The following is a 24,253-nucleotide window of genomic DNA, read 5'->3' as shown; positions in this document are numbered from 1 at the left end:
TGTCCAATGATGACCCCATATTGCTACATGTCATCATATGATTAGAGGTTATATTTAGTACAAACAATATTATATATATATAATATATATTCCAATATTATGGTCCTTTTTAGCTATGGCCTACTGATGTCGTAAATTCACTAAATTGTAATTGCTTGAAGAAAAGGTGTCGCCTCCTTTTTTTCAGTGATATATACATATACATATATGTATATATATATATATATATATATATAATTTGTACTTATCATGTTAGCACTAATTTTGAATATTATGAAGCATTTTTTGTTGGTTATGTGGAGTCCATAGTTAGTATGCTCATCCATTGTTAAGTTGATAACCGCCCACTTGACAAAAGCACACTCTTCATCATTTGAGACTGTTGCCAAGCTTCTCATTCCGTGTGTGAATGATTATACAATATATAATTAAAACAATAAATATATCTAAGGATAATGCTATATTTATGTGGTGTTGATTTCGTAAGGCAAAATTTTACGTAAGAAAACTCATAAACAAATATGTCTAATTCAGCCAGAATATGATATAAATGATGTTGAATGTCCTAACGGAACACCCAAGATGAAAGTCTTAAAGACCCAAATCCAATAGAAATTACAAGCAAAAGAAAAGAAAACAAATCCCAGAGAAATCACAGGGAAATCTCTACACTATCTCAAGTAGACTTTGCCCAAAATAAAAGAAGAGACCTACATTGTACACATTAACACTGGTTGAAAGTCGACAAACCCGCATCCTTTTACTGGAACCTTTCACATGGTCCAGTGACAAAAGGTAGTAATATATGGCCTGCTGATTAACAGAAGCCCACATTTGAATTGTTGCAACCTTAAAGGCCCAAGAGAAGCCCAACAAGCCAGCCTTTTCACAGGAGAGCTTTAGTCACACTCTATTTTTTTTTATAAAGACACCCCCTGTTAACAGTACCCCAAAAAATTAAATTTTTATAAGTACACCTAAATAGCAACTTTTTACAACTGCACCCCAGTGCACAAAACAGAGACAAAAACAGGGGAATTTACTTCATTTTAACTACAAAAACAGGGCACAACTTGCCAAATACAACAAAATCACAGCATAATAGAAGGAAAATGATCAAGCAATGATCTCAACTGTAGCCATGTTTGTCTTCCCTGCACTCATGATGCTTTTGAACTTGTCAATCCTTGAAGTATATTGTGTAATCCAATGTCTAGCCGTCCGATGACTATACTGAAGCCAAATCTTGGACACTGGAGGTAAGGGTGAATCAGTAGTTAACTCAAGCCTGACAAAATGAGATCCATTGATATATCCGATTGTGAGAATGTCATTGTTGGCCTCAAATGGTGGCGGATCTCTTAATGGAAAGAAAGTTAGACATTGAACGTCTGATATATGAACAACTGCAATTTTGTAGCAAGATGAAATGACATTGCCCATGCTGGGCATAGTCATCCAGTGCTTCACATCTGCAAAAGTGCCCATACAATCCACACTAGCAGTGAGTTCTTCAGTTGAGGTCAAGGGAGATAAGACCTTATTGTACTTAGCATGATTGTTCTTCAAATCTTGTAACAGGTCAAGGCACACCTTCTTCCAACCATCATCACCTAAACCAAGATAGCTGGCAATGACTCTGTAACCACAATGACCATCCCCTGGCACATCAGTCACATGTGTAATATGAGGACGCAAAAAATCTGGGAATCTAGTCACCTAATTAGTAGTATTTGGCTTTCTAGTGCGATGGATTTTCATCTTCATAGCATTTGAACTAATAGCAAATACCTGTGACAATTGTGTGCATGAAACATCTTCAAAAACAAGCTTTTCAAGAGCATGTTCAAAGGTAGAAGGTTCACGAGTTGTGTCTTTAGTTGGAGTTAATCTTGGCTTCTTGGCACGCTGTTTTCTTCCCCTCAAATATACCTTTTTGGTTGGCTCTAATGCATCTGATGTCATTGGTTTGGCAAGAAGTGCCAACTGTTTCTTCATATCAAGCTTATGAGGAAGACTGCAAATGCTGAATCTCTTCCAAATTCCCTCAATCTTTGTGTCTATTGTGACTCCTTGCCCTGCATCTTTCACTTGGGAAGTTAAATTTAATTTCTTCCATATGTTGTGCACATCATTCACGGGTATGCTCCTTCCCTCCAGTAGATATGCCCCTTCCCTCCAGTAGATATGCCCCAATCATGTGTGCACAAGGTAAGCCAAGAGTTTGTAAGTTCTTGTGATTGCAAGCAGTTGGATCCACTCCCATTTTCTGAGCTACAAGTACCTCAGTCTCTATCTTCTCCAATGCTGTAGTTGATACAACTCCAACCAGCTGCCTATACAAATTATTTCTAAATCTCGGTGGCACTCTTGTCAAGCTATCTTCAAATGATGCAGTAATGTCAAGTAGCTGACCCTGCAAAAGCAAATGAATGGTTTCAAGAGATGTAACAAAACCATGCACAGAGTTAGTCAAATGTCTCTTTAACTTTGCATGGCTGCCTTCAACACGATTAGTAGATGTGTTTCCCAGATGCAAGAACTTATCAATCCAATATGAAACAAACAACTCTTTGTAATTTGTCAACCATGACTCAAAAAACATAGGTTAGTGCAGCTGGCCATTCCTTAAAAGTTTGAATCAACTGGTTAATATTGTTCTCATAATCCTCCATTGTAGGTGAGTGCATAACCTTAGCCCATTGTAACATAAACTCATCAAAATCAGCTTTCCTTTTAAAGAATCCTACACACTTACTAAGTATATTTCTCTCAATATGAACACAACACAACATACAATTTGCAAATGGGAATACCTGCTTCACAACATTCATCAAAGCCAGCTCACGGTCCATCACAAAGACTCCTAGAAGTTGTTCAACATCAAACAATTCTTTCAAACAATTCAATGCCTATTCATAATTGTCTTCCTTATCTGAATGCATATAACAAAATGCCAGAGCAAACGTCTTATCTGTAGTGGTCACCCCAACAATCTCAAGCAAAGGCAGTCGATACTTGTTAGTCTTATAAGTACAGTCAAGCATATAAACATATGGAAATGCCTTGGCCAATTGAATAGAAGGAGAGTATGCCTAGAATAAATCCTGAACCACATTCGTCGTAGGCTCGCTACGATGCTTCATGACATACCGGAGTTTTGTTAACAGTTTAAACAGTTGCTGCATATGTATCCTACCAGCCATCTCCTTTATCTTCAAACTACTTCTGACATTGTAGATTGTCCTCATGGTAGAAGCATTTGTAGTATCATTCAATTTGATTTGTTGAAGGATTTCTCTGGTCCTCACTCCAGTCTTCCCAAGTCTTTCAACAATAACCTTTTCCTCTTCAGTAAGCCTCCCGATAAAGCTATGCCCCTCAGCTGACTTCATGAGTTCATGGTTGTGATGGCTATTCTGCACATGCAATGCCCATTTCTTTGTAATTGTGTCAACCATTGACGCTTTCAACCGAAATTGACAATCACATTTCTTTGTTGAAGACTTCCTTTTCTTCACACCCTGTTTGGACTTTCCATTGTCTTTTCTCTCTCTATATGTACCACTCCTCTCACATCCCATAATAATCCTAGGGGTTCTATTAACATCATTGATATCAGACCTCAGGACAATAACCACCACTCCATTAGAACGCCCCGTCTTTCTTGCCCATTCAATCACCATTTCTTTGCTATCAAATATCAAATCAGTCGTGAATACTAGGGCAGTGTCATGGTTCACCTCTGCTTCAACAGATTCACTCTCTTGCAACCACGAAATGAAAGAAACCTAAGCCCTAAACATTTCGAAGCAACATATTGCCCAGTTTTCCCAAAAATTGAAGAAGACCTAGACAACGAACTCAACAAACTCAAAGCCGAAATACCCACCATTGTCAACAATGTTGATCACCCAAGTAGCAGCAACTTCATATAGTTGAATGTGAGCCCTTCCGTCCTCCACGGCGTCACAAGCCTTCCCGTGGTGAAGGAGGAAAACAGAGTGTTTTTGTGCAACTTTACAAAGCTTTTTTACGGGGTGTGATGAGCTCAACCCTAAAAATATACACGGTCAACACAAAGTCAACCATAGTCGGGGTATGCACAATAAAAAATGGGGTGTGACTAAATTTTCCCCTTTTCACACCCAGAGCAAGCTACACCATAGTGCAACTGCAATCCATGCATAGCACAATAGAATAGCCCATAAACCTCCATGCAGCCCAATTGCGTCATAGGGTCCAAGCATGAAAAGCCCAGAACGCCATGTCCAATCCACGAAATACCTGCAAAATAAAAAGAAAAGAAAAGAAAAGAAAAGGAGATAAAGATCAGTGTAGCTGAGTCATCTCCATCAAATCCCCATTAGTAATTATCCAAACCCCCTATAACCTATTGCATAAGTGCATAGCAATCAAAGAAACAAGATTTATTTAGTACATATCTAATCTAGGAACAAAAAGGGTGAGAAGCCCACACCTACCCACCAGCACGGGCCCTGCATTATCCATGGAGAACCACCCACTTCTTTTTTTAATTTTTGGTGAACCATCATCATCATCAACAACATAGTATTAATTAGTAGAATAAATCTTGGACCTGCCCATAAACGGATAAGCCTAGCCTTAACAAACCGACATGATGCAAACGCGTGTAATGCATATCTGTTGGGATATCCATCAGAAAAAAGTGACCACACAAAAAAGAAAAAGAAAAAGAAAAGACTAGACAACTTGGCTTTTTTGAAGATTATTATATATAACCATTGTTGAATATATAGAAGAAACTGCCAAGAACATATATAGTTTCAAATCAAATGCTGGTTCAAAAGAGTCATCATCATCGTTGGTCCCTACAAAGACTCACTAATCACCAAAAAAAAAAGAAAGAAAAGTCCAAGCAACGTATCACGTTTGTCTTCTTATTTTTTCGACATTTCATTTATAAATAAACCAATAGCATATACATATACATATACATATACATATACATATCTATATATTTATATAAAATATATTCCAATATTATGGTCCTTTTTCTTCTCAAAAAAAAAAAAAAAATTATGGTCCTCTTCAGCTATGGCCTATGAATGGCAACATTTTTCTACTAATGTTGTAATTGCGTGAAGGAATTAAAGTGTGTAACGTGGTTTTGAAGGATGGATTAATTAGTCATTTAATAAACTATTACTTGTTTAAATTTCTCTCTAAAGGACATTAATTAGTCAACAAATGTTGCTATCTAAAACGAATATATATATATATATATATATATATATATATATATATATATATATATATATATATATATATATATACACACAACAACATGCAATGCACCTAAGCACCTTCTTCTTTCTTTCTTTTTTTCATATATATATATATATATGATTTGCACTTATCACGTTTAACACTAATTTTGCTGATTATCTAGAGTCCAAAAGTTAGTCATGCTTATCCATGATAAGTTGATAACCAAGCACTTCAGAAAATTATACAATATATATATATAATTAAAACAGTATATATTGTCCTTTCATGAGGTCTTCTTTTTTCTTGGTAAACCATCATGATGATGATGATGATTATTATTATTATTATTTTTTGTTGAGAAAAGACCCACCCAAATTGCCAATGCAAAGAAAGTGATGCATCATATATATAATCGAATGAACAGAATTTTGAATAAAATAAAATAATGCTATATTGTGATAATTACTAGTCAAACTGCGAAGGTTATCTAGCGAATTTTTTTTCCTGTTATTTTTATTTGCCTACAAATCTTTTTATATATGCAAACCAAACACGTGCATAAAAACAATTGGATATTGGATATTTTAACTATTAAATTAACAGAAGAAAGTGCCACCCACATAGTTTCAGCTCAAATTTCACATCATGGTCGGCCTCCCCCGACCGGCCGGGGCCTGCAGGTCCACTGTAGTGCATTTTTTGGACAGTAAATTTTTTTTTTTATTTTTAAAAATCATAAATGTGTAATATTCATCCTATCGAATCCAACGATATATTTTTTATTTAAAATAAAAATTAAATTCATCGCAATCACAACATTGAATATTTTGAGTTTTTATATTCGATGGTCTAGAATTATTATGTATTTTATTATGTTGAAATTGATTTTATTTCGAACAAAAAATAAATCATTGGATTCGTCATGAAAAACACTACACCTTTATGATTTTTAAAAATAAAAATAAAAATTTTTGTTGTCCAAAAAAGACATTACAACAAAATCTATAATAAAATTACAGGAGGCCCCAACGGAGTCCCAATTACACAAACCACCAAGTTTTTTTATACTTATGTGGGCCCATGCGCATGTGCTTTGTTTTTTTCTTTTTTTTTTTCGCCTTTTTAATTTCATGGTTAATTAGTGGCATGCAAGATATTCATATATTCAGGTTAAATGCTGATCAGCATCTGTAAATTTCATGCCAAACGAAAGATTATTGATCATATAAGTTTAATATTGAATCAAGACAAAATTTATTTACACCATCAAAAGTTGTTAAGTTTACACATTTTTTAGAATTTTTTTATTTACATCTATGTCCTTATATGAAATGTCTAAAATACCCTTAAATAAAAATAAATCAACGCAACCATTCCTAATTTGTTCTCAATAATCAACACGACCGTCCCGATTTTGTTATCAATAATCAACACAAACATCCCGATTTGGACAATGCTAGAGACCCCCAAAAGTCTCTCAAATCTATGCGACATTAAAATAACCATTGATTAAAAACACACATTTAGGACCCACTTCACATCTAACACTCCACATTAAATGAGGGTATTTTGAGGGTCTCAATCATTATTCTTATAGGACATCAATTACCCGATTTAACACATAAATAATACAAATCAAGTTTAGTACGTTCACAAAAAAACGTAGTCCTTATCTTGAAAATGCATCAATCAAGCTGAGAATGAAATGATGGTGAAGGGAAGGATTGGGGAATAGAATCAAGAATGTATCAGTCAAGTCTAAACTACTGAACAACAAAGACCGTATTAAATTGTATACAAGATTGAGAAGGACAAAAAGGTTGGACTCCTATTGGTACTTCAAGAAACAAATAATTGAATATAATGTCAAAGTAACAATAGTAGAATGAAACTTGGGTTTAAGGTGAGCTGCCATGGTTTCCATTCACTGTGGAGACACACAGAAGAAACAACTACACTTTATGTTCAAATTAAGACTTCGAACTTCAAATAAAGATTTCTTTTCAGTAATTATATTTCACAATTTCCTTCTAAATACACAAACCTAGTACTTTCTAAACTCGAAATTCTAAGATAAGGGTATTTTAGGGTTAATTATTATTAATTTAGTATAAATTGTTGTAAACTTATAAAGTCAAATTTTGTGAATAAAATTTCTCTTGAATAAATGATTAGTCAAAATAATGTATATATATAGACATATATTTATCGGTTGAAAGTTATTGTCACTATATAATTCCATAACCGCAAATACCGGTCCAGTGTAGGCAAAATTGGGTACGATGATTTGATTTGGAACCAAATTGTTACTAAAATCTAAAATATGTGTAGAAAGGAAAAGCAAAAGTTTTTTATTTTATTTTATAGGTATGCCAAAATTGATGGGAACTTGAATTCTTGAAAGGAACTTTGATGTATACCCTATTTTATAAGCGGGAGACTATTTGCACTCCCAATTTTTCCATTCCCATCCCAAAATTAAAAAACCCCATTAAAATATGGTCTAGTCTGAATACACTCCATTTTGATATTTTTTCAAAAAAAACCAAACACACCCCATATAGGTTTCTTGTCAAAAAATAAACTGTTGTTAGCATGAGAGCCAGAGTGTTGTTAGCATGATCAGATCTTGAATTTTCTGTGGCTGGAATCACTAGCCAGATGACAATCTACAAGGTAAGAAGTAATAAGAACCTGAGCTCCCATGGAATTGAAAATTAGCCAGTCACAAGACATTTAACAACCTCAATAGAAATTCAGCAAATGAAAATACATACATTATTCACTCAATAGAAATTCAACAGATGATTGTCTCCTCTCTTAAGAATTGATTCAATTAAAGATTACACAAACCATAAAATCAGTTATAACAAATTATGAAAAAGAACAGAAATAAACCTGAGGAATGGAAGTGCGACAGCAAGATCAACCACAAAATCTGACTTGAGATACCGCTTGGAGATCTCTCTTGAATCCATAACCAGCTCTCCTCTCCCAAACACCCAAGAACTCGGCGCAACAAATGTTGTCCTGATTGATGTGGTAATCGTCGTCGCCCATCAACGTCAACAAAACAGAGAGGTAGAGGTGAGAGACGAAACAGAGAGAGTGAAGAAAAGAGGGGAGGAGGGAATGAGTCTCAATTTGACACGCTGGGGTGTTAACAGCCTAGGGTTTTTTTTATGGGTTTTGGGGTGTGAATGAGAAAATGGGGAGTGCAAATAGTCCCCACCATTTTATAATCATTATTGTGTAATATGACAGAGGCAAATGTATTAAGCTATATTCTCCATAAAAGTGGATTTCTTAATATACAACTTTTTATTTTTTTACTTTTGACATGTATATTTTTTGGATACTCCTAAGTTAATTAAAAAATAATTAATTAAATATTATAAATTCAATGCATCGAATGAGTCATAATCCAATTTTAACTATAAGATATTATTTTTAAGAGAACTGTTATTTCACATGAATTTTGACTCACTACTAACACATTTTTTAGAATATTTAAGTTTATCAAAATGTTGTTAAATGAAATTAGCTTAAAACCTATTTACTCTTTGCATCCACATTTCATGCTCAATACAATTACTTTAAATCAAACTCTCTAACCCTAATATAATCATTATATGCTTGCTCTACCCCTATCTCCTTCGAATGTTGTGATCTTTGAAGAGATTTATGTAAACAAATAAGACGCCTGATTTTTCTTCTGTTAAGCTGGGGCTCTTGATCAGTTTCTCGTCTTTGAGTAGCAGCCCTTGCTTGATTTTTCTGGTGAGATGATCATAATGCTTTTGTAATCTCGATGTCTTTGTGGTCGAGTTTGATAATCCATATTACCTGTTTGTCTTTGAGTAGCAATCAAGCCCTTGCCTTGTATGCTCTCTTGGTATCAGATTTTTCAGGATTGTGCATGCTCTAGTGTTCCTTCATTGCTTTGCATCTGATAGGAGACATATGAAAGATTCAAACGGGAATTGGATTGCTCAAAAGAATCACCACCCTCTTGATCTCCAATTTCTTATTTGAAAAGATAACAACAAAGACAAAAGACATCATCTTTCTTTATATTATACTCTAACCAATTGAGAAATCATCAAACCAAGAGGGTTTGAACCTTTTTCATAAGCCTCCAATTATGGGGGTGTCGGGGGTCTACTGTAGTAAAAACTACAATAAGCCCCGTTGTAGCTCTTTTGGAGCACAAAAATCATAAATGTGTAGGATTCGGTCCAACGAACCCAAACCACATATTATTTGTTCGAAACAAAAATCAAATTCATCGTGATCGAGACATCAAATGTTTTGAGTTTATATCCGACGATTTAAAATTGCTATGCGTTTTTCATGTTGAATATGATTTTTGTTTCAAACAAAAATTATACAGTTGGATTCGTTAGGATGAATATTACATATTTATTATTTTTAAAAATTAAAATAAATTTTTTTATTAACTTTAAATTGTATTACAGTGGGACCTGTGGCGCATGCTATGTAGTACTTGCCAAAACGAAAGACTATCAGATAAATGTTGCCTGAAGAGGCGTGTGTAGCTGAAGAACTTAATGCAGTCTGAAGAGGCATGTGTAGCTAAAGAGCTCAATGTAGCCTGAAGAGGTGTGTATAGCTTTGTTACCGTCATAGACCCCTACTAAGAAATGAGAGTAATGTTATCTTTCCAAACAAGCATGTAGCAATATTATAACTAAGTAATAATGTAATTGAATATTAACATTAATGTGATTGAGTGATAACCAAGTGATGTGCCTTAATTAAGTATTAGATTGGTAAATTTTAAAGAGCCGGGAACATGTTTTGGCAGTGTTTATATAATAATCGGGAATTCAGGCCAATGCATCGAATTTCGTCATGTTGTTAATTTGGGGTCCCATTTGTCAGATTGAGTACACTCTTAATGAAGGTAAAAAGGCCATGGGTTTTCGTTCCACGTGTAAAGGTAAAATGGCGAGCATTGAATGTTAATAGTGTTTATTCTATGTATTTGAAACTGGGGTTAACCGTCCTTGGGTGAAACATTTCATGAATCGTGAAAAGTAATGATTAGGGTTTTCTTTGGAGAGTCATGTCACTTAACTCGTATTATTTCATGCGTCTTTTAGACTAGAGTCCAGAATATGGTTGGTACTTTGCTTTATTGAAAAACATATTCGTTGCTACATAGAGCTTACTGGGGTTTTAATAAGTGTTGTGAGGGGTGAAGCCATTTCTAAGAGTGATTACTCGAAAGTAATTCTTGTTCCTTTTACATTAGATTCCAATTTTAGTATGGCCCGACCAAGTGATGGGGAATCCGGGAGTGAGGATAGAGTTGGAAGTGGTAGGCCTTTTGTCAGTGGCTCGGAGGGTGAAAAGGAGCCTAGTGTAAGCTTTTCATGGTCCTGGTCAGAGGCACAGGAGGCCGGTGATGGAGGAGGGGATAATAGAGGTGATGGTAATGAGGGAGAAGAAGTAGAGGTTGACATTTCCTTGAAGAAGTCTGTTAGGGAGGCGGAGTTATGGAGCGGGACTACTGGTAAGGTAGAGAGGAACGATCACATCACCGGGCCCTTGTGGCCGAAGGAATTGAAATTCTGACATTGAGTGATATGGCCTATTTGAGGGAGACGTATAAGATTCATAAGTCTATTGAGATTAGACCTAGGGCTGATACGGAGGGTGTCGACCATGAAGTTCTAGGATGGTCTTCCTTTTATGTTTTCATGTTTAAGTTAGGACTTAGATACCCAATTCCAGCCTTGCTTGTGGATGCTTGTAGGGTATGGATAATCTCACCCAACTAATGGATGCCCAATAGTCTTAGAATTATACTGAGTATACAATGCTTGGCGGAAATAGAAGGAGTGGAGTTTGGTATAAGGGAATTGGCGCTAGAGTAATATGTCAAATCGAGTGGGCCTGGTAGGTATACCCTAGTGCGCAGTAGAGGAAAATAAGATCTGATTCTGGAGACGATCTCCAATGACCACAGCGATGGTTCGAAGAACAAGTATTTCTTTGCCAGGGGCGGCCTAGTCTATGGGCATCACGGAGACCTGAATTTTAATTGGCTAGAAGTCGACAGTAAGTTCTGACTTAGTGAATTTATCAACTGGTGTTATTGAATCTTATATGTTTTTTCTTGGCAGTGTACGGAGGTGGCCAAAAGAGTGAACGCATTTTACAGTTTGGGGAAGTATAAGAGGTCATGTAAGAACATTTTGACATAATATAACTTGGAGAGGTCAGTCCTGTGGAGATATACAAGAAAGTTCATAAATTGCAACTCGCTATTGTGTCTTGTATGTTTATCTCTAGTTGTCTTTCCTGGTTTTCCTGTTTTGACAGGTGACGAGATGTTGAACAATGTGCTCACCGATGTGGTTGTCATGGACGATTTGTATAATGCATTGGTCCAGGATGCTTCACTCTTGGAGAGTGGCCAGGGGCTCTCTGGTAGCAAAAGGTTTGTCACGGCAAAACGTGCAACAGAGGCTGCCAAGGCTAAGAGAGATGAAGAGAGTAGAAAAGCAAGGCAGTTAGGGACACCGCAGAACTCAGAAAGAATAACAAAGAGGATCCTTTTGAGAAATGAAAAGGAAAAGCCATAGAAGTCCGAAAGAAGTCTAAGCATGAGGTGGCGGCTCAAAAGGTGGGTGTCGGGAGAGGCGCTCCTAAAAATCTCATGCACGATGCCATCTTGACCATGCCTAGGGGTCGTGAAGGCGTTTCTTTTATCTTTGCCCCTATTGTATCTGTTCCAATAGTTCTGGACGAGGAGACTAATGAAGATGTGGAGGATGCGATTCCACTGATCAGAAGGATAGCTCACACCAATGAGACGAGATTTACTATGCCTAACTCCGAAGTTGCTGATGAATCACCAATCGAGATTGCGCATGGAGATCGTGAAGAACTCGATGAAAAGGAGGTTTATCTTAACGATGAGGTTTTTAAATCAAGTGTTGTTGGAGATAACACTACAAATAATGGGTTGGGAGCCGACTCACTGGAAGAGGTGCATGTAAAGAAAGATTTGGAAAGGTTCCCAGGAGAAAATAGGTGAAGGCGAAGTCGGTCTATGGGGGGAAGTGAGTTCCTGACCCCAACTCCGGATGGATACAGTTGATGTTGAGATAGTTAAGATAGTGTGGAGGGTTCCAAGATCGATATCTATGACTATTATGCCAGTCTTGCCACTGGCTGGTATCAGGGGGTTTATTTTCCTAGAGGATGCAAGGAAGCTGGACGCGATGCCGTTGTCAGGGCAGTTCGACTTCTCCGTTGCTCATTGTTTCTCATTCTTCTTAATGCATTTCTTGTAATTGTATTTTAGGCTATCTCAAGTTGATTGTGTGACTTGGTGTATGTAGATTCTTCAAGGAATATTAAAAGCCGGGGAGAATGAAACTGGAGAGTTGGCCAAATCGCTATGACTTCCAAACGAGTGTTGTTCAACTACGTCTCTTCCCTACTTTTGGATAGTTCTTCTTTCATTGCTACCATAAATTCCATCAATTGCTTCGTCATAACTTCACCAGAAATGGTCATGGTTGTAACTGTTGTAAAGATTTTCGATCAAATGACTACAAATGGCCCCCTATCTAGAGCGCCAAATTATAGGTGTAATTTCTACAATCGTTGAAGAGTCAACTTCGATTACGTGGAGACTCGTCTGTACCTTTAAATCCTGCAAGTATCACAACAAGAACAACCGTAAAAGCTTCTGGATCGGATTGAGGGGGTGCCCAATAGTGGAGGCTCCAACTTTCAAGTTAGTGACGATCAGAGATGAACGACCGACGAAGGCTGGAGTGTTTTTGGTTGAATATTTCGTGAAGGGTCGAAAATGTATGACTCTAGTTTTTCAGTGTTCGAATCCCCTTCTCCAAGGTAGGAGAAAGGTCTTTGTATCAGAGTGAGGGTTGTCTCGAAATTCGTGTGACCAATCCCTGCCCTTTATGGTAAAACCCAGAGTATAAATATGTAAAGTCAAGCATAACAGATGTGTTAGGGTTGGTAGACTAAAAGTAAGATGGGAGTATAAGGACATATGATGGGGATTGGACACGTGTTGGAGTGGAAGATCGAAGTGGGCAACAAAATTAATTGATATCATATGGCTGAAAGATCATTCCTGGAGATACATACCTGTCAGGTCCAAGTATGCAGGTGTGAACTGGATTGGATATGCTTTCCGGGAGGAAGACATTTGTGTGTCGGCTAGGTGCCTCTGCGCCTCCATCGTTTTGGAGCCACTAAGAAGATAGGAAATCTCGTCAAACAATGACGTCCTGCATACAATAAAGTAGGTATCAGACGTAACGTTAGCCACTATTGTCAGATGTGGCGTCAGGGTCACTGTTCACAGTTACTCGACCGTGATTTTTGTAAACAGAGTTTCGAGGAATTCATTTGGGCCTTAGCATGGGCCTAGGTGCCAGTTGGGCCTGCGAAGTGGGTACTTCAAACTTGAGTTTTTTACTAAGTGGCCCATCGGGGCTATACGATTTTTGATAACTACAGTTATGAACAAACTTACGAGAGGGAGAAGAGAAGAGGAGAAAGGTAGGGTTGAGTTGGGAAAGGTTTGGCCATAGATTTGGGCGGGCAAAAATTATAATTCAGTGTGTGCAAAAATTAGAAAAAGCCTAAAAAAACCTATGGTAACAAAAAAGAGGGTGGGCAATTGCCAAAACATACACCCGCTCCCTGGGTACAAACACTTTAAATGAATTTCAAGTAAAAAATGAGCGAGCTAAAGCCTCATATAATCCAGATCAAGGATTGCTCTTAGCAAACACTTAGAGACTTAAAAATTTCTAAATGACACACCAAACCTCAAGTTTGGTATAACACTTGGGAATAATTCGACATCTTAAAAGTAACTAAACCCAGGAGTTTGGTGACTAGCTGAAGAGAAAGTCAAAATAAAGGAAAGGCACATTAGAAGGAGTAAAAGCATAAACGTGCATGGTCCTCGTCCAATACCCATAGAAAAATTTCCAACTTTTTAATGGTATGACCAAGCAGTATAGACATACTCGGTCTTGGCCAAAACCAACACAAAAAATTTTCTTACAAGTTTTTATATGTTGGTGATCGAGCAACATAGACATGTTCAGTATTCGCCAATTAGCATGTTCGGTTTACACTTAGAAAGATTTCTTAAAATGTTCTATGAGAGGTGGTTGAGAAAATATTTATATGTTCGGTATGCATAATCCTTCGATTGAATGCTTGTAAAAATAAAATTCAAGTATAGGACAACTGAAGAGATCAAATTTTATTTATTGAAAGAGAAAATGGTACATCATTGTTTAAAAGATGAAAGTACAAGGAATCTGTTAGAGTTAACCTCATTCTCTATAGGCACATGATCGGTGGGAGATCAGTAAGGACTTCAATAGAAGGAGTTGGGGATTGAACAAAAGAAACATTATCCTCAGGAACTCGAGGAGCCTCATCCTCACCTATCCCATCCAAAACAATAATTGAGGAACGAACAGGGGAAGGATTCATAGGAGGAGAATGAGTGAGGTCCACCTCATCCTCCTCGAAATCCTCTTCTTCGGATTTCTCATATGCTCTTTTGGCCTCTTCTCAGGCTAGACGATGAAACTCCATGATCTCCTCCCTTGACTTCGCAAGATCATATTTTTCCCTCCAGAGTAGGGCAGGTCTCATTAAGCAAATTCTGGTTGAGGCATATTTGGATCATAGTTCTCCTCGCCTTCTTAGTAGAAGCTCACCAAGTAAAAAAGTCCTTCTTCTCGAATGACAAACCTGAACTCCTTCCAGCTCCTGAAATCCTCAATGCCTGCCTAATATCCCTTGTCGAAGCCATCGCTAAAGCCTTCTTGATTTCTTCTCGGTATCCCGATCAGACACCTTCGCCATGTCCTCAAGCTGAGCCACCCGATCCTTAGTGTTTCGCTTGTGCTTCAAAGCAGCCACCTCGAACATAAACTTTCTGATGGCTGGGGATAAAGGAAAGGATGTTGAGCACCTATATGGAGAAAATTTTAATATAAAAATACCGAGGACACAAAAGCATTGATAAGAAGATACATTCATTGTTGCAACAATGAGTTACAAAATCTTCTCAGTAACAGACATCATGGAAAGATGCTCGTTATCCTCTGGAGTGAGGATCCACGCAATCATCTTGCTTGCCACCCTCGGAATCCCCTTGATAACCAAACAGCAAGAGTCCTAAAGAAGACTGACTCCACTTAGGAAAGAAGTCAAGATGAGATTCACACTCCTCAAAATCCGCCTAATTAAGAATTAGGATGGTAGAGATATTTCTTACCAAAATTTCTCCAATTCATATAAAGGGAGATCTCCAGCTCCAGGTAAACAATTACGAACTCTGCACTCATAGTTGCTACTTGAGAGAGAGAACTCCGAGCACTCCCTAAATTGATAGCTTACTGACTTGAATATTGGAGGGGTTCCCCCGAGCTCACCCTTGGAGCTCCTTAGCTTATGTGTTATTCTGTGCAAGTCACCTCGATGAACTCGAGAAGATATTTTCTGACAACAGTTCGATCACCTGATATGTCATCAAGACCGAATGAGAGTTTTGAACCTCATCACAAATCAATTAAAAATACCTATGAGTTGGCCAACATATATCTCGGATCCGAAGTTGGACTATTGAAAGCTTAAAAAGAAAAGTCAAATTTAAATAAATTGGATTTTGTTTCCAATTGAATGATGACAAATTGCTGACAATTCATTTGAAAATTTAGGATAGCTAGTCAGCCAAATTATAACCAAAATCTAGAATCATATTATGCGTCCAACTAATTACGTTTTTTTTTCTTTTTTTTTTGTGTCGAAAAATTAATTCAACGTTTAGAATTCATTTTGTGTCGTAGGTGGAATCCCATGGTGCAAGTGCTAACCCATTAATTTGAACAACACTCAAGTTGTTACACCAACTGGACCAACTCCTTTTCTCCTTAATGAACGCAAAAGGGATTAATTCCAAGGAAGGAAACATATGTACTAATTGACCTCCCAACAACCAATTTTGATTATTTTGGTGCACGCACGCACCCACCCTGCGGGAAACACCAGCATAATTCATCAAAAGAAGCCCAAACTTAGAATTCTTACTTTCATTCCATGCATAAATATTACCAATATCTGCCTAACCTTTACTATTTTTTTTTTTTTGACTTTTGCGTAAGCTGCATCTTCGCGGATGCGGCAAGACAACGTGATGGAATTGGCGTGGACATTTATCTCCAACATCTTTGAATTTCACGTTAAAAGAGAGAATATTATTGATCACATAAGTTGAATATTCAAACAATGATTAATCAATATATATATATATATATATATATATATATATATATTTGTCGGTTGAAAATACAAGAGTGCACGGCTCAGCAAAACCGCAAAGCAAGAATAATACACAATAATTATTATCTATATTTTGTAGCATGGTGTATTCTGTACTATATTTTTCTTTTCACAATAAGACCCGATTTTGATATCCTTTTTTGTGCCTTTATTCTCCTAAGATCCAGTTTCAAACATGTGAAAAGTAGGTACTTCATTTTCTTTTTCCTTACTCGTTTTAATAATTGTTGTGAATGATAGAATTGCTATCAAATTTGTTTTACTGAAGAAAGAGATCAAGAGCCCTATGTATAGTTTCATATAAGGCTGTTATTGGTACGGTTACCGTTACCAAACACGGAATATTGTTACCATACCAATTTTTTCGATAACTCAAAAAATGTTACCGTTACCGTTACCGGAAGAGTCGGTATACCGATGGTCGGTATAACCGATCGATCGGTAATGGTAAGTCGGTAATTGGTAAATTTACCAATTCTTAAACCTATTTAAAAAAGAAAAGAAAAAAAAGCATAAGTAGCATTGTGCTTAATAGTCATTGTATGAAACTACAACACTTTCATCTTGCCTACAATACCAATAATAAAAATGATAGATTAATGAGAAGGATCATTGTGCTACATGTGAATAAGAGAAAATACCTATCAATCGGAGAAAAAAAGAAAGGAGAATTCACATAACTTTATTCCAACAATCTATAATGGAAAATCTTTCATTTCATTAATTTCTAATATTTTTAGTATCCGAAGTGTTTTAAACTCCATAGCAGGAAAGCTAGAAGAAACAAGATAAATAAAGATAAAAGACCATAATGGAAAGAGAGAAGAAAAGCAAGTAATCAATACCAACAAAGAATTTTGTTATGTAGCAAACGTTGCTTTAAAGTTAATGAAATTGTTACGAGTGATATATAAATGATAACCCTAAAAATAATCAATGGTCTAGATTAAATTAGATCAATCTAATGGTCATAATTAAATAAAACTAAAACTAAAAATAATATTAATATATATTTAATATATATGTCGGTAATCGGGAAATTTATCGGTTTTGAACTTTGCTTACCGTTACCGTTACCGAAATTATCGGTAAATTTACCGTACCGAACAATTGGTAACGGTATACCAATCTTCTGCTATTTTCGGTAACCAATTGATCGGTAATGGTATACCAATGGATAATTTACCATACCAGTAACAGCCCTAGTACTTTCATAGGTGACTCAACCCATTAAAAGTCATAAATGTGTACATGACCCTTGTCTCATTCTAAGGTGGATGTATATTTTATATTCATCTTGATTAATTTGATATATACATTAATATTTATGATACATGAATTTGATCAAATGAACTTTGTTTTTATTTACAATACATTTATGAAAATGTGTAAACAAATAAAACTTGTTAATTTTTATTCATACCTTAATTTTGAATTTATCTTTTATATTCATCTTGAGAAATGTGATACATTAATCTTTATGATACATGAATATTGTCAATGAAATTAATTTTATTTATTTATTTATTTATGATATTTGTCTGACAAATAAAAATAAAACTTACTAAAATGTTATATTTATCTTGTTTGCCTTAGTCATACATTAATCTTTATGGTACATGAATTTGGTCAACGAATTTAATTTTATATTTATGATACATGAATATGGTCAATGAAATTAATTTTATTTATTTATAACTTACTAAAATGTTATATCTTGTTTTCCTTAGTCATACATTAATATTTATGGTACATGAATTTGGTCAACGAATTTAATTTTATATTTATGATATATGATTAAACAAGAATCAAATGTTCATTTCTAAAAATAATAAGTAACACCTGTCAAATATATAGAGAGTGTTGATATTTTAGCGGTCTCATAAAAATTCATATTGCATTCTTTAAACTTGATGAACATTATTTGCACCCCATTTTTTACTAAATACACCCTATTAACACTTTAAAAATATATTAAAATAAGGTGTATTTAGTAAAAAATTGGGTGTAAATAATGTTTTTCGACTTTCATGGATTGTAGGGACAATGATACGGTGATATCATGGGCCCTCTTTATGAATGAACTTTGGGCCCATTTACGTCCTCTTACAAAACTTGTGGACACAAGTTGCACATTTAATTGTAAAGCAGAGCCGCACATGATATGATACCTAAATGGTCAATTTAATTACGTAATTTCCTTTGGGTTAAAGTTAAAAAGTACCATCCCCCACATCACATGATTCTACGGTTCTGATATAAAGCAAAAAACCTAATATTAAATAATTAAAAAAATTAAAGAATTACGCTCAAAAGGAAATTTTCTGTCTATTTAAGCAACCCACAACAACCCCCATACGCCTCCTCACAGAACAGAAACCCCAAGGGAAGATTGATTGCTTTTTGCCTTTTCATTTATTTACTGTGAACTTTCTCTCTCTCTCTCTCTCTCTCTCGCTCGTTCCATAAGATGGGTGGTGCAGATGCACTAAACGATGCCGTTTCTAGCGTACAAGACAGAACACTTGCAGATTTTGACCCTCTGAAGAAGCCAAAACGAAACAAGTATGCTCTTGCTTGTGCGCTACTGGCTTCCATGACTTCGGTCCTGCTTGGTTATGGTCAGTTGCCTCTAAAACGGTACCGTTTTTGTTAATTTTGTTGTCCGTTCTTGAGTAGTTGTAGATCTGAACAAATTTCATTGTTGTAGATATCGGAGTGATGACTGGAGCTTCTATCTACATCAAAGAGGACCTCAAGATCAACGACACAGAAGTAGAAATCCTCATCGGTTGCATTAGCGTCTACTGTTTAATTGGCTCCGCCTTGGCCGGCAGAACCTCCGACTGGATCGGTCGCCGCTACACCATAGTTATGGCCGGCGCTATCTTCTTCGTTGGGGCTCTACTCATGGGGTTTGCAACTAACTACGCCTTCCTCATGGTAGGCCGCTTCGTCGCCGGCATCGGTGTCGGCTACGCCCTCATGATTGCGCCCGTCTACACCGCCGAGGTGTCTCCCGCTTCCATGCGCGGCTTCCTTACGTCATTCCCGGAGGTCTGGTATATAACTCTCTTCATGATCTGCCACGTTACCACACAAAAAATCAAATTCTTTCATTTAGTTTTAAGAATGCTTTGGATGCAGTGCTTGTGTGTTCATTAATAGTGAAATATTACTTGGCTACCTATAAATATGTTATGATGGTGGGGTTCTTTTAGTTTGAATTGATTATAATTCCTCCCTAAATCTGTTAAATTATGTGGTTTTTTCCTAAAAAGTAGGAGTAGCATATTGGAATTTAGTGTTAGAATTTAAGAGTATGTTTGGATTGGGGAATTTGGAGAAGCAGGAGTATCATATTAGAATTTAGTGTTAAAATTTAGGGGTATGTTTGGATTGAGGATTTGGAGAGGGGAAGAGAAGAGTAAGGGAGAAAAGTGAAGAATAAGGAAGGTAGAATATTTTTTACACGGTCATCTTTGGAGGGAGAAAAAAAATTAAAAAATTGGTTTAATTTTATGTTAAAGCATTTTTTGGAAGGATAAAATATGTTTTTAATTTATAAATAATTTAATTAATCATCTCTCCCGTTCAAATAATCTCATTTGAGAGGAAGTAATTTTGTAAAAATTTAATGAAATCTTTTCTTTAATTCTCTTTAAATTTCTTCCCTAATTTTTTTAAAAAATTTTGTTCTGATTTGGGCCATGTCCCTGGGGTGGGCTTTGGCGTTTATTACTATTTGCACTAATTTCCCTTCGCTTGTGACGTGTCCTTTGACGTTGTCTTTGAACTTATCAAAGTGTGTTTTTTTTTTTTTTTTTTTTTTTAGAATTTAGATTTAGTGTATAAGATTTATTGTGTAAAGTACTTGGTCTTTGAGGCTAGAAGTTTCATTTGAAATTGGCATAACTATTTTTAAGAGGTTTGCATTGGCTCTTGATTTAACTAATTTGTCAAACGGAGTTGCGAGTCCTCCCAACCTGATTTTGAGCTAGTGAACTGTCCAAAGAGTAAAGACTAATGACTCTTCTTTTATGTTAGAACATATTAGAATATTTATGTTGGTGTTAAAATAGTGGATGTGATTAGAGTAGCATCTCTTAAAAAAGTTTTTTGTTAAAATGGAAAAAAACATGTACAAAATGAAATATTGGAGTTGCTCTATTAGCACCTAATGCGCTAAATGACACATTTTATTTTAAATTATTGATTTGAGATAGTTTTGTGTGAAATTATATTTAATTTTAGTTGAAAGAATTGCAACCACATCCCTGTACGGCTATGCTATTATGCTTTTGTGTATACATGTGTTCATTAATCGCAGAGTATTAATTGGCTGCGTATCAACGCCATGTTTTGTGTATATAGGTGTTCATAGAATAGCGGAGTCTTACTTGGTTATGAATCAATGCAAACTTTGTGATAGTGGAGTCTTGTTACTTGGCTATGAATCAATGCTAACTTCGTGTATACAGGTGTTCATAGATAGTGGAGTCTGTCTTGGCTATGTAGCAAACTATGTCTTTTCGAATCTTCCGCTTGACTTGGGATGGCGATTAATGCTCGGAATCGGTGCGATTCCCTCTGTTTTCATCGCCATAGGAGTCCTCACCATGCCGGAATCGCCGCGGTGGCTGGTGATGCAAGGACGACTCGGCGATGCAAAGCGAGTTCTCGACAAAACATCCGATACAGTAGAAGAAGCACAATTGAGATTAGTAGATATAAAAGAAGCAGCCGGTATTCCACAAGACCAAAACGACGAGATCGTGCAGGTCCAGAAGCAAAGTCACGGAGAGGGCGTGTGGAAGGAGATGTTGCTCCGCCCTACCCCCGTCGTTCGTCACATCGTAATCGCAGGGGTTGGTATTCTGTTCCTCCAACAAGCGTCTGGTGTAGACACGGTTGTACTGTATGCTCCTCGTATCTTCGAAAAAGCTGGTATTACATCGACTAATGGGACGCTACTCGCCACCATAGCCGTTGGATTCACCAAGACAATCTTCGTTCTGGTCTCCACATTCATGCTTGATAAGATCGGACGGCGTCCGTTGCTTCTCAGTAGCGTAGGTGGCATGACTTTGGCCTTTGCAGCGCTCGGTTTCAGCCTCACGATCGACGATGAGAAAGTAACGTGGGCTATCGGATTGGCAATTGCTTCGGTATTAGCAGTGGTGGCGTTCTTCTCGATGGGATTGGGACCCATCGCGTGGGTTTATAGTTCGGAAATATTTCCTTTGAGGCTACGCGCGCAAGGGATGAGTATGGGAGTGGCAGCGAATAGATTTACAAGTGGAGTGCTGTCAATGACATTTATATCCCTATACCAAGCGATAACGATTGGTGGGGCCTTCTTTCTATTCGCGGGAATTGCAATGTTGTCTTGGATGTTTTTCTTCTTCTGTTTGCCTGAAACGCATGGGAGGACACTTGAGGACATGGAGGGGCTGTTTGGTAATATGGTTCAGTGCAGGCCCATTATAATGGAGAAGAAGAAGAACGAGACAGGTGTCCGTCAGAGTCTGTTGAGTTAGTACGAAGTAGGGTAGTATGAACTATGAAGGAGGAGACAGGTGTCCGCCAGAGTCTATTCTATTGAGTAATTAGGAAGTAAAGGGTAGTTTGGTGACCTTTTTTAGTTCCCAAACGTTGAGATTATGATTTTTTTTTGTGTGGATTTTTAATTTTTTCGCTTCTTATGGATCCCCTCTTGAAGATGTTTGGGGGAGGACATTGAAATGGTGGATGAAGATGAATTTATCAGTAATAAAGAAAATATATAATAAATTTGTTGAAGAATGTAAAAAGTAGTATTATATTAGAGGGACTCTTTTGTCGTCTTCTTTGGCTTTCCTTTTTTTGGGTCGTTCTCTCTTTTATTATTATGATTTCAATGGAGTAGCATATGTAGGGTTTTGTCAATTGTGTCAGCTGCGGTGCTGGACAGGAGTAGGACAGTACGTTATTTACTGTTGAACCCCACCCCCACCCCCACCCCCACCCCCACCCTACTTTTGTGGTCCTGTGGTCTCAGTCAGTCATTCCTCAGAGTGAGAGAAGACTGGAGGAGAAAATCTTCAGTGGTTTCTGCGCACCACGTCAGCGTGCATGTTCCACTTAATGGATGACACCTGGCATCTTTATACCCAGTCAGCAAAAATTAAAAATCATAAAATTAAAAAAGAAAGAAATAAGAAAAATCAAGATCTTCATCTTCCTCTTGTCATATGGTCGACGCCGCTTGATCTCTACAACTTGCATCACCTGCTTGAGTCTTCACTACCATGACCTTGAAAGCAGTGCTACTGGTTCCTTCTTCTTCTATAAATCTCAAGATGTATTTCCATCAGTTGAAATCGGCTGTTTTAATCTCCATTAATCAACCTAATCCCTTCATCCACTAATAGTTTCTCTTCCTCTCTCTCTGAGTCCTTTCATTAATCATTTTAACCACATTAATCACCAACTTTCAAGTCCCCAAAGATCTCTCTAGCCTCTCTACCTTCAACCATGCAGATCTCCCTACTTGATACCCAAACCCGACCCGACCCACCAAGGACCCCAGCAGCGCCAGCAAGAGACCCGTCCCATTGCATCGTCAAGACTCAAGACAGAGGAATCTGGAGAAATTTTTGTAAGTTGAGTCGCCAAATGGATTCGTAAATTGGGCATGAATTTCTGGTTGGACGAAGAAGATCTGGGTTTGTGGAGAAGCCCAGATCTACGGTCATCTCCAAATGGGTACCGTCGTTGACTCTCTCTGTAGATCTCGATCTCAGCGGCAACAGTCTCCGGTCTGGTGAAGATGGAAGATTGGTTGGACGACGTTGCAAGGAGATCTGGGTTTTGTGTTTATGTTTTTTCTTTTTCTAAATTTGAAAATATCACACATAATATTTTTTATCTAAAATTATATATATAAAGCCATGTCATCCAAAATTTGCTGACTGAGAATTAGTGGCGCCATATGTCGAATGTTCAGTGGAACATGCGCACCACGTCAGCGTGATGACGTGGTGCGCCGAAACCACCGAAGATTTTCTCAGACTGGAGAGCACTAGGGACCACATTTATTTTGGACATGATTCTCATTGCAAATTGTTTGTTGTTTGCTTGTTTATAAAAAAAAATTGATGAAATATATAATAATATTGAAACTAGCTTGCGGATCATGTTTTGCATATATATAATTTCAAAATTGATAAATATAGTTGTATATAAATATCTACACTCCTTTAAGTCTCAAATACTAAAAATATTTTAGATTAAAGCTGAATAAACAATCCTCAAACCTAAAATCTATGCTCTAAATCTCAAATCCTTAAACATCAAATACTAAACTTTAAATCCTAAATTTCAAACTCTAAATACTAAATCAATTTTATTCTCAGTCATTTGATTAGATCTAATAACTTGAAAGTAGAGATGTAAGTCACTTCAACACCAAAAAATAGATGTTTATGACATTTTTCTGATAACAATATATATATTTTTTACTGATCAAAACGATAACGTACTTCTTTTCTTTTGTTTTTTTTTTTATCCAAAACTAGTTATAACATAATCAAATGTCTTTTAGCTTCGCCCTAAAAAATATAAGGTATAGGGTATT

The 24,253-nt window shown here is 36.7% G+C and overlaps 2 protein-coding genes and 1 long non-coding RNA gene across 4 annotated transcripts; 1 reads left to right on the top strand and 2 right to left on the bottom strand.

Annotated features, from left to right (window-relative positions):
* Positions 1-659: 659 nt before the first annotated feature.
* Positions 660-4,678, bottom strand: LOC119991044. 2 transcript variants are annotated; one of them, XM_038837227.1, is made up of 3 exons: positions 4,481-4,678; positions 1,792-4,287; positions 660-1,661 (listed from the first exon to the last, which is right to left on the bottom strand). In XM_038837227.1, exons 2-3 carry the CDS (start codon positions 1,808-1,810, stop codon positions 1,117-1,119), a joined length of 564 nt encoding a protein of 187 aa, XP_038693155.1. In that variant the 5' UTR covers positions 1,811-4,287; positions 4,481-4,678; the 3' UTR covers positions 660-1,116. The 2 variants fall into 2 exon arrangements, with proteins under 2 accessions (XP_038693155.1, XP_038693154.1); XM_038837226.1 differs by having other exon boundaries at positions 660-4,287.
* A 9,840-nt stretch (positions 4,679-14,518) lies between these two features.
* Positions 14,519-15,881, bottom strand: LOC119990827. The gene is made up of 2 exons (XR_005466090.1): positions 15,328-15,881; positions 14,519-15,236 (listed from the first exon to the last, which is right to left on the bottom strand). It is a non-coding gene; the product is annotated as an uncharacterized LOC119990827 (long non-coding RNA).
* A 3,125-nt stretch (positions 15,882-19,006) lies between these two features.
* On the top strand, positions 19,007-22,482 carry LOC119990826 (polyol transporter 5-like). The gene is made up of 3 exons (XM_038836951.1): positions 19,007-19,256; positions 19,346-19,692; positions 21,117-22,482. The coding sequence occupies exons 1-3, from the start codon at positions 19,106-19,108 to the stop codon at positions 22,173-22,175; spliced, it is 1,557 nt and encodes a 518-aa protein (XP_038692879.1). The 5' UTR covers positions 19,007-19,105; the 3' UTR covers positions 22,176-22,482.
* The last annotated feature ends 1,771 nt before the right edge of the window (positions 22,483-24,253 follow it).

This window comes from Tripterygium wilfordii, chromosome 22 (genome assembly GCF_013401445.1).
Source record: "Tripterygium wilfordii isolate XIE 37 chromosome 22, ASM1340144v1, whole genome shotgun sequence".
Taxonomy (NCBI): domain Eukaryota; kingdom Viridiplantae; phylum Streptophyta; class Magnoliopsida; order Celastrales; family Celastraceae; genus Tripterygium; species Tripterygium wilfordii.
Note: the sequence above shows the minus strand (reverse complement) of the source record. Positions and strands in the feature narration are given on the sequence as shown.